The sequence below is a fragment of the Vitis riparia genome, chromosome 13 (assembly GCF_004353265.1).
Source record: "Vitis riparia cultivar Riparia Gloire de Montpellier isolate 1030 chromosome 13, EGFV_Vit.rip_1.0, whole genome shotgun sequence".
Taxonomy (NCBI): Eukaryota; Viridiplantae; Streptophyta; class Magnoliopsida; order Vitales; family Vitaceae; genus Vitis; species Vitis riparia.
The window spans coordinates 7608813-7625652 of NC_048443.1; the positions used below are offsets into that span (position 1 = coordinate 7608813).

At 36.6% G+C, this 16840-nt stretch overlaps 2 protein-coding genes across 19 annotated transcripts in view; one reads left to right on the forward strand and one right to left on the reverse strand.

Moving 5' to 3' along the window:
- The first annotated feature begins 47 nt into the window (after nt 1–47).
- On the forward strand, nt 48–8490 carry LOC117929197 (putative disease resistance RPP13-like protein 1). Of its 18 annotated transcripts, none has more exons than XM_034849467.1 (7): nt 48–3560; nt 3612–4198; nt 4566–5874; nt 6192–6267; nt 6675–7424; nt 7935–8157; nt 8252–8490. In XM_034849467.1, exons 1-2 carry the CDS (start codon nt 93–95, stop codon nt 4131–4133), a joined length of 3990 nt encoding a protein of 1329 aa, XP_034705358.1. In that variant the 5' UTR covers nt 48–92; the 3' UTR covers nt 4134–4198; nt 4566–5874; nt 6192–6267; nt 6675–7424; nt 7935–8157; nt 8252–8490. The 18 variants fall into 18 exon arrangements, with proteins under 18 accessions (XP_034705358.1, XP_034705359.1, XP_034705351.1 ...); XM_034849468.1 differs by lacking the exon at nt 6192–6267 and having other exon boundaries at nt 6675–6748; nt 7344–7424; XM_034849460.1 differs by having other exon boundaries at nt 4566–6267; nt 6675–6748; nt 7344–7424; nt 8252–8488.
- Nucleotides 8491–8577: 87 nt separating this feature from the next.
- LOC117929199 (THO complex subunit 1) overlaps nt 8578–16840 on the reverse strand; it is a 46798-nt gene continuing 38535 nt past the window's right edge. Inside the window, exons 17-21 of the mRNA XM_034849473.1 lie at nt 12876–12952; nt 12644–12694; nt 10265–10324; nt 10029–10178; nt 8578–9012 (exon numbers count right to left, since the gene is read on the reverse strand). Coding sequence (XP_034705364.1) covers nt 8785–9012; nt 10029–10178; nt 10265–10324; nt 12644–12694; nt 12876–12952 — 566 coding nt within the window. The 3' untranslated portion in view covers nt 8578–8784. The remainder of the gene's footprint in view (nt 9013–10028; nt 10179–10264; nt 10325–12643; nt 12695–12875; nt 12953–16840) is intronic.

The following is a 16840-nucleotide window of genomic DNA, read 5'->3' on the forward strand; positions in this document are numbered from 1 at the left end:
CCTCTCTCCCTCTCTCTCTCTCTCTCTCTCTCTCTCTCTCTCTCTCTCTCTCTCTCTCTCTCTGCGTTTTCCCTTCAAAGTTCAGACCAACCATGGAGGTTGTTGGAGAGCTTCTTCTTTCTGCCGCCTTTCAAGTGCTGTTTGATAAGTTGGCCTCCTCTGATTTCCTCAGTTTTGCCCGCCAAGAACACATTCATTCTCAACTCAAGAAGTGGGAGACCCAACTCTTCAATATTCGTGAAGTGCTCAACGACGCCGAGGATAAGCAGATTGCAAGTTCCTCTGTCAAACTCTGGCTTGCTGACCTCAGGATCTTGGCCTATGACATGGAGGACATCCTCGACGAGTTCAACACCGAAATGCTGCGACGCAAGCTGGCAGTGCAACCTCAGGCGGCTGCTGCCTCCACGAGCAAGGTATGGAGTCTCATCCCTTCTTGCTGTACTAGTTTCACTCCCAGTCATGTTACTTTTAATGTTAGCATGGGGTCCAAGATCAAGGATATCACCAGCCGCTTGGAAGATATTTCCACACGCAAAGCCCAACTGGGTTTGGAAAAGGTTGCAGGAACAACAACTACTACTTGGAAAAGAACACCCACCACATCTTTGTTTAATGAACCACAAGTTCATGGAAGAGACGATGACAAAAACAAGATCGTAGATTTGCTGCTCAGTGATGAATCTGCTGTTGTCCCCATCGTTGGTATGGGCGGGTTGGGTAAAACCACATTAACCAGACTTGCGTATAACGATGATGCGGTGGTGAAGCATTTTAGTCCAAGAGCATGGGTTTGTGTGTCTGTTGAGTCTGATGTGGAGAAAATAACAAAGGCTATTCTCAGCGACATCTCTCCCCAGAGCAGCGATTTCAACAATTTCAATCGACTCCAAGTTGAATTAAGCCAATCATTAGCTGGAAAAAGGTTTTTGCTTGTCCTGGATGATGTTTGGAACATGAACTATGAAGATTGGAATAACTTGCGATCCCCTTTCAGGGGAGGGGCTAAAGGAAGTAAAGTCATAGTAACCACACGTGATCGAGGAGTGGCATTAATAATGCAACCATCTGATAACTACCACCACTCACTTGAGCCTTTATCAGACGATGACTGCTGGTCAATATTTGTACAACATGCATTTGAAAACAGAGACATCCAAGAACATCCGAATTTAAAATCAATAGGCAAGAAGATTGTTGAGAAGTGCCGTGGTTTGCCGTTAGCAGCAAAGGTGCTTGGTGGTATCTTACGCTCCAAACAGCGAGACAATGAATGGGAGCATATATTGAATAGCAAAATTTGGACCTTACCAGATACTGAATGTGGCATCATTCCTGCATTACGGTTGAGTTATCATCATCTTCCAGCGCAACTAAAAAGATGCTTTGTTTATTGCGCAACATTTCCTCAAGACTACGAATTTAGGGAAACTGAGCTAGTTTTGTTATGGATGGCAGAGGGATTAATTCAACCATTGGAAGGAAATAAGCAAATGGAAGATTTAGGTGGTGAGTACTTTCGTGAATTGGTGTCGAGGTCATTTTTCCAACAATCTGGAAGTGGTGGATCACAATTTGTCATGCACGACCTCATTAGTGATCTTGCTCAATCAGTTGCTGGACAACTATGTTTCAATTTGGAGGATAAGTTGAAGCATGATAAGAACCATACCATTTTACAAGACACTCGCCATGTGTCATATAATCGTTGTTATTTTGGGATCTTTAAAAATTTTGAAGCTTTCAAGGAAGTAGAGAAGTTACGAACATTTATAGCGTTACCAATTGATGATGTAAGGGGTCACTTAAGTAGTAAGGTGTTTAGTTGCTTGTTCCCCAAATTAAGATATTTAAGAGGGCTATCTTTGAGTGGGTATCACATAAAAGAGTTACCAGACTCAGTCGGAGATTTAAAGCATTTACGGTATCTTAATTTTTCCATGACTTCAATTGAAAGGCTACCAGAATCGATAAGTAAGCTCTACAATTTACAAGCACTAATATTGCGTGAATGTTGGGATCTTACAATCTTACCTACGGACATTGGGAATTTGGTTAATCTTCGACATCTGGATATTACCGATACAAGCAGCTTAAAGAACATGCCTCCACGCATAAGTAACTTGGTAAATTTGCAAACACTATCAAAATTTATCGTGGAGAAAAATAATAGCTCATCAAGTATAAAAGAATTGAAGAAGTTGTCGAATATTGGAGGGACACTTTCCATTTTAGGGCTGCATAATGTGGCGGATGCTCAAGATGCAATGGATGTGGATTTGAAGGGGAAGCATAATATTAAAGATTTAACAATGGAATGGGGCAATGATTTTGATGATACTCGCAATGAACAGAATGAAATGCAAGTTTTGGAGTTGCTTCAACCCCATAAAAATCTGGAAAAACTCACCATCTCATTTTATGGTGGAGGAATATTCCCAAGTTGGATGCGGAACCCTTCATTCTCACAGATGGTGCAGTTGTGTCTCAAAGGTTGCAGAAACTGCACACTGTTACCATCTCTTGGGCAATTGTCCTCGCTCAAAAACTTGCGCATTGAAGGAATGAGTGGAATAAAAAATATAGATGTTGACTTTTACGGGCAGAATGTGGAGTCTTTTCAATCGTTGGAGTCTCTAACCTTTTCGGATATGCCAGAGTGGGAAGAATGGCGTTCTCGCAGTTTCATTGATGAAGAAAGATTATTTCCTCGCCTCCGTGAGCTTAGGATGACGCAATGTCCAAAATTGGCTGGGAAGTTACCCAGTTCGTTAAGTTCCCTCGTAAAGCTAGAGATAGTGGAATGTCCAAAGTTGATTCCTCCGCTTCCAAAAGTTTTATCTCTCCATGAATTAAACTTAATAGCATGTAACGAAGTAGTGTTGGGCAGAATTGGAGTTGATTTCAACTCCCTTGCAGCTTTAGAAATCAGAGATTGCAAAGAGGTGGGATGGTTGAGATTAGAAAAGCTTGGCGGGCTGAAGCGTTTAAGGGTGTGTGGATGTGATGGACTCGTATCCTTGGAGGAGCCAGCTCTACCATGCAGTCTTGAATATCTGGAAATACGAGGGTGTGAAAATCTTGAGAAGCTGCCAAATGAATTGCAAAGTCTCAGGTCAGCAACTGAGTTAGTAATCGAAAAGTGTCCGAAGCTTATGAACATTCTGGAGAAAGGGTGGCCGCCCATGCTAAGGAAACTTCGAGTGTATGATTGTGAGGGTATCAAGGCACTACCAGGTGATTGGATGATGATGAGGATGGATGGTGACAACACCAACTCCTCATGTGTCCTTGAAAGAGTGGCAATTACGAGTTGTCCATCTCTCCTTTTCTTTCCAAAAGGTGAATTACCCACCTCACTTAAACAACTGATAATTGAAGATTGTGAAAATGTCAAGTCCCTACCGGAGGGTATTATGCGCAATTGCAATCTCGAGCAGTTAAATATCTGGGGATGTTCATCTCTGACCTCATTTCCAAGTGGTGAGTTACCCTCCACCCTTAAGCACCTCGCCATTTGGAATTGTGGGAATCTGGAATTGCTGCCGGATCACATGCCCAACCTCATATTTCTTTCTATTGAGGGATGTAAGGGTCTCAAACATCTGCAAAACCTCACTTCTCTTGAAGATCTGTATATAAGTGGATGTCCGAGTCTAGAGTCATTTCCGGAACGGGGTTTGGGTTTCGCCCCCAACTTGACAAATGTTGACATTACCGATTGTGAGAATCTGAAGACGCCTCTGTCAGAGTGGGGACTCAACAGGCTCCTCTCTCTCAAAGTACTCACCATTGCTCCAGGTGGATATCAAAATGTGGTTTCATTTTCACATGGTCATGATGACTGCCACCTTCGTCTTCCTACATCTCTCACCAGTCTTCACATTGGAAATTTCCAGAATCTGGAATCCATGGCCTCCATGTCTCTCCCGACCCTCATTTCCCTTGAAGATCTTTGTATCTCGGATTGTCCAAAGCTCCAGCAGTTTTTGCCGAAGGAAGGGCTGCCAGCAACACTCGGACGGCTTCAGATCCGGGGTTGTCCTATCATAGAAAAGAGGTGCTTAAAGGGCAGAGGAGAAGATTGGCCCCACATTGCCCACATCCCCGCCATTTATATAGGCGACAATTGAGACCTTCACTCCTTCACTCAATTTTCTCTCTGCAAAACAAATGAGAGCAGACGTTATTCAACCAGGTACTTCCCATTCTCAACACTCAACAAAAAATCCTACTCTTTCAATTTCTAATTACAAATGTCACCGCATATAATTTTCCTGCAATACTTTTTATTCTTTAATTCATTCTTTCACTTTGTTTTATTTATTTGAACTTTGACTGGGAGATGCTTTTGACAGAATTTACAGGCATCATGGACCACAATTATTCATTCAACTTGAATTTCAATTTCCTGCATAATTGGAATACAACTAATAAATGCTAATACAAAAATGCTAAATCTTATCATTTTTTCCCTCATTAGACATGTACTCAAAGTAAAATGTTTTTTTGCTTTTAATCTATTTATGATAACACCATATTTCTTTCTTCTTTGGAATTTGTAGGTCTGTCCAATTGAATTTGGACTTCATGTTGGAGACTCTAAGTTTGGAGTGAATCTTGTGTGGGCACTTGCTATTTCTCGGTTGTTTTTCTTCTTTACAAAGCAATGTTTACACTGCGATGAGTGAATCAAGGGTAACCCAGTGAGAATAAGGTGGGCTACTTTTCATTTGTTTATTTTATATATTTAATTAGTTTTGTTTTACTTTTTCCATAATGATCATCCAAAGTTTCATCATTGTGACTCGAGCTATTTTCTTGAAAACTTGTTGCAGTAGCCTTATGCTACTGATGCTATAGTTTACCATCGAAGCTAAGAAGTCTTGTGCTAAGTGATTGTATTTGAAGGAACCACCTACTGGAATAATTTTGTTTCTGGGATTTGATGGAAGCTGATGACTATTTATTTATTGTTCACACTTTTGTGAATATCCAAAAAGTCACATCTTGGCCATTCATATTATTTTGACTCTGTTTGCTCTGTTTTGAATACTTGAGAAGGCCACATAGCAACAGTAGTTATCCTAAATACTGACAGATTAAGTTCTGTTCACTTTTGATGTTGCTTGCGAGAGTTGAGTTACAATTGAATTTTGAAAATCTTCAAGATTCTGGTTGCAAGTAAATAGACTTGTTTTAAGGGAAGTTATATGTTACAAATCGGTACCTTAAAGCGTTTCACCGTCGGGTCTTTAGCAATGGGAAGTTTAATTGGGTGCCTCCGTAGACTCTTGCATCTTATTGAACCCCATATCTGATGACAAGTACATGTAGAAGTAGAGCCATCCATTCCCTCTCTTGTATGTAATCAGGTATATTATTGGCAATGTACAACTCTTACCTTTTTCAATATTAAACTAATACATCGGTACATGTAGGATTTGCAGAAGGAAATAATCTCCTAACAAAAACATAATTGTTAATAACTCATGTACATGGTGTGTTTTTCAATTTGGCTAATAAAATGACATTGTTACTTCCTAATTCAATTTCATTTAAGCTTCAGTCCTTTTTATGCAGTTTGCTGGCTGGTACAAGTTAGTAGGTTCAAGGACTCTAAAGCATCTCCCAAGTTCGCAACTCTCTTGAAGTGTTATAGGTTGAGAAGGATCCTAAGCTAACATTCCTTAATTTGTAGAGGAAGGCCAAAAGACAATCTTAAATATAGGTGCTTTCAAGAGAAAGGAGAAGATTGTAGTGATGATGACCACATCTGACCACATCCCCTATGTATGCATTAAGAATCCTAGTTTCTCTTCATGGAAGTCTAAGCAGAGATGATCTCACAACATATAATTCTTACCTTATCTGGTATGAAACTTGCCACTTCTTTCATATTCATTGAATCCCCTACTGTACATGAAAGTTGAAAAAGAGGAAAAAGTGGAACCCAGGGCATCTTTTTCACTTTTGTGTTGAATCTTGGGCAATATTTGTTTATTGGAAATATATATTAATTTATGTTTCATCCTGCCAATATCTTATGTATCCCCTGCAAAGAAATTGATGGCGTCCTTGATGATAAAGTTTATTTATTTATTTTTTTCTAATTTTGAAATTTATCTGCTTGCATTTGATAATAAGGAATGCTTTCTAATTGACTTTGTCTTGTTTGTTAATATTGCAAGAAACCTATCTTATTTTATTATCAAAATTGAGAAAGATTTTTCCACCGACTTGAAAATGTGGCTTGCAGAAAGGGAGGTGGGTAGTGTTGATTTTCTCAAACTTTTGAATTAATCCTGTTTTTCAGCATTCTGACAAATTTTGTAATGCTTTCCAACAGTTTTCAATGCATTGTTTTTCATCTTATCTGTTTGGGATTAATTACATGACTTTCTTCCCTTTTCTTGTATCTTGAAGGCTATGGATCAGGGAGTCGCTAAGGTTTTTTTATTTGTTTTAGGAGAAGGTGTTTGTTTGCTCTTATTCTTCTTAAATACATTTTCTTTTAAATGATAGTTTACTCGGTCATCATTAAAGAATCCTATTTCTCTTCACATAAATATTTTCCCTTCTTATATTCACCATTTTGAACACACACGTCCTATCTTATCTGTTATGCCACTTCTTACTTTTCATGTTCATCAAATTCTCCCATGTAAATTTAGAATGAAAAGGAGAAAAATAGGAAGGTCGAAGAAGTTCAAAATTTCCTAACCATGGGCTCAAGAAGTTATTCCAGGTAAATTCTTTCATACACAATTAATTTCCTTTACATGTTTCCAATGTATTTAATCTCAACAAGCATCCTTATGGAAACTATCTTTGTATGAGCTTCCCTTTTTTCAAACTAAATATGTGTGCAACTCCTACTAAACTAATAACAGTGTGCAACTTCCTTTTTTTTTTTTTTATTGGGCCTTTTTCAAGTAATTGTGAACATTTATTTGCAAAGTAATCTGTCCATGATATTAAATTTTCAAGTGATTAATAGATAGTGCTAAATTTTGAAATCACCCTTTCTCTACTTTCTAGGCTAAAAAGCTTGTTTTTGATGTAGTATATCTCTATTAGCGTCTTATTCTCATCTCATCTTCTCATTACATTTTTCTTTCAAGTATTTGACAAAATGGTGGGTTTTCAAAATAGTATGGGATTGGCATTCTCTTTATATGGAACGAATGCCCTTCCTATAAGGTTTTATTCCCTTTTTGATCTCCTACAACATGCAAATAATAAAATTATATGGACTAGATTCTTTGCCTTTAATCTCCATCCTTTTGTTTTTAATGTTTTCATACTTCTTCATCATTCCCTCTATATTTTCACTAATGCAGGGTGCACCATACTTACAACTACAAATTCTTTTGGTGAGAAGCACGAGTAGAACTGTCCATTCTCACCTTAGATTCAAGCAGGTGCACCTATTCATGATATACAACTCTTATCGTCTTTGGTATTAGTTTCAGGACTTTGTATTAAGTAGAAGATAATGCAAATGGAATCCAAATTAAAATCACTTCCAAAGGGCTAACCGCTGAAACATGAGAATGTTTTATCTCATGCATCGTTTTATTGTAATTTTTCTTATTCAAACTATACTCCATTCATTTAGTTAAGTTGCAGCATTTTATCTCATGCACCTTGATATTCTTTTCCAGGGAAGACCAAAAGCATGGTTTTATGGCTTGAAAATTGAAATTTAGTGTTCTCTTCTAAACTATGTATACATTTATATTGAATACATGTGTTGTTGATACATATACATATATATATATATATAGTCAATCTCCAAAATTTATACTTTTGATGTTCACCATCACATTCTCACAAATAAATAAATAAATCAATTTTTGAATTGAACATGGTGTTTTGGTGATGTGCACTTCCTATTCATATTTGAGAGATCATATGTCAACATGTTGTAGGCCATGACTGGAGTGAAGCCATATATATGCTGTAATGGATGAGGGATGGAATACAATGTAGTGGAATCTTGCTGATTTTACCAGAAGAGCATATGGAGCTGACTATGTTGAGACATCGTGAGTTCAGGTTCATGCAAATTGCCTGCTGAGAAGGATTTATTTCTCTGACCCCCTTTGCTTCAAAGAACTCCCATCAGAATTCGAACTGTATATCCCAATGCAGGTACCATAGCCAATCACCTGCTCAAATAACTATAAAATTGGATTCTACTTGCTTCTCATTTGCTGTCAATAACCATAAATCACTTTTGTTGCAGAAACCATGATGGGGTTAGTGGCACAGTAAGCTAAGGGACTAGTGTTGCCCATGTTTTCAGAACACAGTATCTTCAAAATTCGGAATGTGTTTTTTCACCAAGGGATGCCATTTAATCCTGCTGAGATGAACACCATCGTTTCTACTTGCTTGATACTTGTTTAAAATATTACCATTTTAGGATTTCATGAAGTGAATATATCTTATTTCGTCAAGCTCATTTTGTGGGTGGAATGGGGATTTCATGATTTGAGTATTTATATTTCATACTGTAATCAATGGATGTGTTGTTGTAGTGGTGAAACTTCTTCATAACACAAGGCTGTGTTTTGAGAAAGGAATCAAATGCTTTTGCAAAGTTTGGAATTAATGTTACAAAGAAATGTTCCTAAAAAATTGTGACGATATTATTTGCATTTATCAGTGATATAATGCTTACTGCCTTGTTTAGTAAAGAGAGATAAACAGCTAGCACTGTAATTTTGGCTTTGGGTCAACTACTAAGGCCAGTCCAGAATGCTGGTCCTGCATGTCTCAGCCAACTGCATCTAAATCAACCTCTGCATCTGTCTCCCCATCTATCATTCCAGCCTCTGCTTCTGACTGCCCTGCCTCCTGACCCGCATCGGTGTCAGAGCTTTGCTTCTGATTTTCATCTGCTGTTGGAGTTGTGGCTGTGACATCAGTGTCCATTGGTGCTGCTGAGGCTTCAAGATCAACTCTGGTTCCCTCCCCATCAATCTCACTCGCAGGTGTTGCGATCTTGCAATAACAATAAAACAAAACATCTAAAAACCACCAAAAAGGCAAAAAAATGACCATACAAACTTTCAATCCCGGAGGTCATTTTTTTATAAGGCAATACACTACTTATACAGAATCCACTACAATTTCTGAAAATTGATGCATATAGCCTCTTAAAACAAAATTCTAGCAGCTAAATTTTAGAAAAGGTGGCCAACTGTATTCTTACAAGTTATAATTCAAAAAGGGCAGGTAATACAGGATGGAAGCAGAGAGATATAAAAGGTTGACACTCCATAATTCAAGGCAGGCTTAACTCATAAAATTAACATTCCTTCAACGGTTGAACTTATACCTTACCTATCTTAAACTCTCAAAACTTACCAAATCAAAGATGATCTATCCTGAAGTTTAAAACACAGCAAGGTTCTTTTTTGAGAACCACAATCATAAGGAATAAATAAATGAGTTGGCAATCTTACTGCAGATCCCGGCAAATCTACCATGCGACCATAACTAGTTCAAAATATGCCCAAATTGGTACCAATATTTATACTTTCTAGCAAACTCTGACACAGAATAAAGTAGGCATCAAATGTGTGATTTCACCCTTCATCCATGCATTTCAGTCTTGTTTCATACTGCTTAGTTTCTACTAAGTTTAGCCAGTAATGTGACTGCACTTGTGTTTAACACAAGACCAATCAAGGCCTTCGGCAGAAGATTTTCATAGTACAAGCTCCAAATATTGTTCTTTGACCTTAGGACCTACATGATATTGGCTGGCTGAGAAAGTATCAAAAATTCAATATATTCAGAATGAAGTGACTCAATTTGGCCAAGAGGATCCTCAGCCCCAGTGAAAGATCAATGTAGGGCCCCTGGCTTGTTATTAAGGGCACTACAAAGGCAGAGGTTATAAGCTTTTTTCAAATTCCGATTAAAAAACAGTACTGTAAAATCATGTTAGCTCCACAATCAACTTTTCAGGAATGATTAAAATACATTGGAAAGCTTAATACTGCCAAAAATACCTGGTTTTCCTCTGCTTGTTGTGCAGCACCTTTTGTTTCTTCTTTTTTAGCACGTTTAGACCTGTCACTTGGTTTAGCTTGATATTTGGACCGGACATCTGAAGGCAAAAGTTCCATAGGCACAACCCCTTCAATTCCATACTCAGTAAACTGCAGCAAAACCAACCATTCTGTTAAATCAAATGTTAACCCACTTCTTTAATTAACTAGTATCTTGTAGAAAAAGTAAATCATACTCTAGAAAATCCATCCAAGTCTTGCCGAGCTGCAAATCGAAGACCTTTCCAGCAATAAACCTGCATCATAAATAAGCAAAACATTTTTATATAAAGGAAAGTTGACATAAAGACAAATGACAACATTACAAATATAATAAAATACTAAAATTCATGCTTTGCATAACACATGAAAAACTCAATGCACCTTTTGAAGAAAGCAAGATGGTGGATCTGTCAACCACATTTTATTGTCGACAGAGCACAACCTCTTATGTCAACATTTTGAGACACCCTACTTTATATATAGGTATAGATATATAGATATAGAGAACTCTTGAAAACTCCTTGGTAATTGAAATATAGGAACTTGTGAGAAGCCACTTTTCTCCCACAATGCAGTCACTGATAACTTTCTATACTAAGAAATCCTCATATTTGCTCATTAGGATAAATAAGACCCCAAATGAAATTTGATAACTCAATCTAAATGTTCATCCAGAATTTCAGGATTCTGGTAGCAATGCAGAGACACCTCAAACTCAAAAGAGAATAAATGTGATGGAAGAGATGGCATAAGGGATGGTCTTCCCTACCATAAATAATTCTAGAAATGAATTAAGAGGATCCATCAGTGACAAGAAGATGAATATGACTAATGAAGTCAAGATAACATGGGGCTATAGATTTTCAGGGGTATTGATGCAATTTTCTGACCACAACATTGGCAATCTTTCCCGATGCTACTCTCATGGTCAACAGTGCTACATTTTCCCTTTTTATTTTCTGTTCCTCTAAGGGAAATTTTATCTTCTTCCAGAACCTCTCATCTTTATAAACCCAAGTCAACCAACAAAGCACAAAGCTCAAAGAGAACGAGAGAAAAAGGTCATTAAAAGTTCATAATTATTTTGTGACATGACTTCAAACAAGGGCCACCCAAAATCTAAGCATTTGATAATGGAAATTTTGGTCCAACCATCAGCTCCTCGCTTTTCAATTGCACAATGGCTCAATGAAAAATGAATGTTACATGCGTCTAGCACATGCATCACTAATTTCACATGTTCCCAGCAGTTATGTGATAATCACCAGTGTTTTGACAATATTTCGAGATTTTCACTAAAAAGTCAATCGAGGATATCTTATTAGATGGATAACACATTGGGATAAAGTGATACTTGAAATTATATGTGAGATTTCAGCAATAGTTTCAAAATTTTCATCCATGCATATATGTATCAGATTTTCATTCTTTTTTTAAAATTTTTTTGCTTGATCGTATGTGTCTTTGAGTTGTTTCATCCAGCCTTAACTTCCATAGATCTTGGTATCTAGATATGTAAAAATTTCTTTTTATGCTTAGATCACTGATCATGTGACTATTTTGATTTCATTCAACAACCTAAACACCATAATTTAGGGTTATATAGTGTTGTAATAACATATACTGTTTAATATACTATTTTCCTTTTTATAAGAACTGTTTATTGTTATAATCAGCATAGAAGTTATGTTGAGGATGTTTGACTGCTAATGTTGGGGAGTGATGTAGGATCCTAAAATTTCTAGCACTATGCAACTTTCTCGTGTTATGGAATAAGGTGAAGAAACTAAAAGATGGATTGGAAAAATAAAAAGATATCCTTAGCAATCATACCAAGGTTCCTAGGCAATCACAGTTAGGAAAAAGGCGATTACACCCTTAAAAGAAGCATAATGGATGCTGAAGCCTTTACTAAATTCTCTTCTCACTTTGAAAAGTTACATAGGACAACTGTCCTAATGACCCTGTCCTAATAGGACAACTCTCCTAATTCCTTATCTTCCCTTGTAAGAATAAGAAAAGATATAGGAAAGGAATATCATTTAGAAACTAAAGAAATAGAAACTTTTCTAATACAAGAAGAAGACTAAAAGAAATAGAAACCTAACAAAAGTTAACAACTATAATAAAAACTTAACTAACTAAAATAGAAACTTAACAAACAAACTATGCCATATTAAGGCTTGGACATTGGAACCAGCCTTAACCCTTCTCTTATAAGTCTTCAAAGGATGTTTCCATCGTTGTTCCCCATCAGGGAGTGTTTTGGATACTAATAAATATCATGTTAGGCTTATGTTCTGTTCTTCTCTTCAACTGAGATGCAAGTGAAACCACTAGATTTCAAGTTACATTTCCAAATGTTCTGATATTTCCTAATTTTTATGCAATCATATGTTTTAAGCATTTTTCATGTTTCCAAAATTTTTACGTCATTTCCAGAGTTCCTAAAACATCTTCTCACTGGGTGTTCCCATGTTATTGAACCAAGTGGGATGTAATATCCTCCTGGAAGCTTATCATATGGAATGCAGACCAACGGAACTTAAATGTTTATGGGTAAGACCATCTACCCGGTTGTTTTTATGGTGGTATTCAGCTTCAATTCCAGCGGATAAGTCCATCTGCAATTCCAACAAGAAATTAGCTTTATTATGATAGTTCACATGGTCAAGTAAAAGCTTAAGATCAGAAAGAAAAACTCCAGAAAACTTTTTTTTTATGTTATGAAGGGAAAAAAGGAATCAAAAGTAAAAAAAGATCACTGTATTAATTTGAAATGTAGAAGTAACTGAGGATGCTCACATCTTCAGCCAAGGGTTTCCAATACTCTGAGACAGCGGGAGTGCGGACACGCTGTGGATCAGTAAGAGCATTTGGGTCTGGACAGGCAAATAAAAAACCAGGGCATGAGAACAGTAGAATGATTATCCAAAACTATGAAATAATATTTTGTTAGAATGTCCCTTCATATCAAAATCAGAAAAAAAACAAGTATTAATGTATTATGAAACACTCAAAAGACTGGTAACTTGGGAATTAACAAAGTTATACAAGATGGATCTAACTATCTCATAACACACTTTTTAAATTAAAATGGTTGGAAGGTAAAAACAGACAACTATCTTGGTATCTTGTGGCATTTCAACCATATGAAGCACATCGATGCCCACTTTTTTTTTTTTCCCCGATCAGACATCAATGCCCTCTTGATTCTTGATCTTGATAATACTACTGATTTGGAAATTAAAATATCATAGCAATCAACCTGAGATTTAAAGGGAAAAAGAGGGAGAGAGAGAGAGGTGAAAGTCCTATAATGATTTAATTCTCATTACTAAGGATGTGCTGTTTAGGGGCCCCATGGGCCAATTGTGCAGCTAGACCACAATTATTCTCTATTGAACTTTAATTATTTTGCCTTTTGAAGTAATTGGCTACAATTCTTAAATACACCATGTTCCAGATGCATCAATAACTATCACAATCCAATTTTTGTCCTACCAGTAAACAGTAACCACACTCAACTTAAAAATCAAATGGGGTTGTGCAGCATTTTTCAGCCCATTGTTAAGCCAAAAACTATTTCAACACATTTAACCCTTTCACCTTCTAGCGACACCCTAATTTCTTCCTGATCTCACCAATAACCTGCTTGCCTTAACCTCACCCTGCACCACTTATCACTCCAAAATTCACCTTTGTCCAATAGCAACTTCAAAATTCATAAAACTCAAAAGAAATTCCATTCCTCCTCTAATCAAGCCCCCTTTTTTATACTTATGCCTGGATGAATGAATTGTAAAATTGCTCCTCTTCAACATTCATCTCTTCTCTTTTCCCCAAACCAATGAATCTTACTTTTCTAAACAAAAAAAACTTTTTGTCGTATAGAAGCAAAGGTCTGGAGTCTCGAAGGGAAGTAGAAAGTTCGTCAGGAGGGTTAGTGTGAGTAATAACATTTTAAGAATTAAGTTTCTGGATATGAAAGAAAGCCCTTTTTACACTTCCTCAAGAAAAGTTGGAAAATCCAAGTGTAACTTGGTTGAACAAGCTGGTAAGCATGACCATTCAACCCTATACTAATATTTTTTTCTTTTTCTTTTGATCCAAATTCAACCCTATACCTTTTTTATTTTTGATAAGTAAATTTACATGATATTAATAAAGCACCAAAGAGGCACACCAAAGTATAAAGGACATATACGATAGTCACCACAAGGCGCCAAAAAAGGACAAGGGAGACAAAAATACTCCCTCCCTCAACAAGAACCCAACCAATCAATGAAATCAAATAAGGACAATGGCCCTTCACCTATCAAAAGCTACAAATGAACCCAGTTTTTAGTCCTTGGTTCAAAAGTTCCTCATTATCAAAAGCTTTTCTATTTCTCTCTTTCCACAATGTCCAAAAAAGGCACAATGGGGATGCTTCCCACACTTTTTTCCATTTCCTTCCAATAAAGGAGCCATGACACCCTAGCAAAGTTGCTTTTACAGAAGACAACACCACCCAAGAAACACCAAAAAGGGACAACAAAAGCCCCCATTCTCACAATGTAGAAAAATGTAATCAACCAACTCCTATTCAACAAGATAAAGAGAACATCTATTTGCTAATACCCATCCTCTTCTCTGGAGCTGATCAAGAGTCAGTACTTTTCCCCAAGGCGCCTCCCAAGCAAAAAATACACGCCTTAGGAGGAACCCACGGATTCCAAACAACTCATATTGGAAAGGGCACTGATCTTCTAAGCTCAAGAAAAGTGTAAAGAGACTTAACTGAGAAAGTTCCATCTTTTGTATTAACCATTAAATCTCATCCTTGACTTCCAGTAAAAAATATTCCTAACAAATATTCAACTTCCTAAACAAAAAGAAACCTTGTAAAAAAAAAAAAAACCAACAATGAGATCATCACTCGACAAGGAAAAGAAATAGGAAGTTATGAATTGTAAGATGTGGATTTTTATGAATTAATTATTGTTAGATAGCTAGCTTACTTTATGTTTGTTATGAGTAAGAGGATTTCATTGGGCAACACATGTCAAGTGAGAAACTTTTGTAGTGACTAATATGTGCGTAAAATTGATAATATAAAAGCCTTTTCCTTTTCTATAAAATTAATAATCATTAGGTACTAGAATAGGGGCTAAGGCCATGTGCAATTGTAATATATTATGCAGCAAAGTGCAAATGTGCACATCTGACTCTTGATAGCAGTCATTGTGTGCAAAAATGCACGAGGTTAGCACCTTACTGAATCCAATCCTCATATATAGGACCAACAAAGGGTAATAACCTGTTTAATAAAAGGTAACAGAATTTGAGGAAAATTACATCTAGAAAAGAGGACTGTGAAAAGATCCATACAACATTGATAGACCAACTTTTCTGAGTGTGATTTGAGAGAAGGAAGCTTTACTGTGGTCCTTAGGCAATTAAGCTATTTACACTAAAGTGCCCTATTCTTTCAAGGAACCTCCCCCGACCTGAACCGTCCTTGTGCTTTAGCTTAATGCCACCTCCTACCCAACTAAATGATTTTAGCTAGATTCCCCATGACCTGGCCAAAGTGAATCTCACTCAATCTTTCAATTCTGGAGGTACACTAACCGGAATCCTAAGAGAACAAGCAGGTTGGAAGGTCGGCCAAGAAAGACTAAATCAAAGTAATCCCATAAAGGACAGAGGTTTTTTTCCAACAATCAAGCTCCTTCAACACTTAAACTAAATAGATCTCAAAATCCCTGGGCTTTTAATGTCACCTCTCAGCAGGATACCTTTACATATTTCAAAGGCCACTTGATAGTCTCATAGCCCATTGAAGGAGGCTATTTTTATGTTGTCTTCCTGATGGATGTTGACTCCTCCACAAGGCACTCAGTGAAGGTTAATTTTTTTATTTTTTATTTTTTTAAGACTAGACACCAGCCTGCAGACTTTAAGATAGGCTTCAGGCTATATAATCTTTTCAGTAGAAGAGAAAAAGTTGTATTATTTGCAAAGAAGTGATGGGTAACTGTAATTCGTTCTTGACTAAAATTAAAACCTTTCACCCTATTAACCATTCTCTCAAGTACATCCACCACCACCCTTTAACAAGAAAGGAAAGGGGATCAAACATCCCCTTTTCTAGGGCTTCCTAGAAGCATTAATCCAAACCTAGCTATCCTGTCATGTACATCAGCTAGATCATCAAGGACTAGAAAAACCCTGATCAACCAGCACCATCTTATGTTAAAGCAGTTCCCATTCCGAGTATGGTCCAGGAAATCAAAATCAACATGATTGTCTTCTTAAAGCCCATTTTTAAAAACACCTTCTGTTCCAAGATTTCGTTAGCTATGACTTGCATTAGAAGTTCATTGAACCATATCAAAAGCTCCTTGGGAATGGGAAATTATGTACTGAGGAACTTTTCTTTTTTTCTTTTCTTTCTTTCTTTCTTTCTTTTTTCAATTTTCATTTCTTTTTAATGAAATGGCATTTCATTCAAAGACTTAGAGACTGTTTGTTTTTTTAACTTTTTGCTGAAAGCAATTTGCTTTCAGACTTTAAGTTGTTTGTTTTTCTACTTTTTCATGACTTATTATAAATTTTTGGCTAAATAGAAAAATCCAAAATTTTTGGCTTTTACTAAATAGAAAAAGTAACATATTGATTTTTCTTTATTTTTTAATGTTTAATAGAAATAAAATATTATAAAAACAAACAACTTAATACTTAACACTATTAAATACTATTTAGTTTTAAGTTCTACTTAGGAT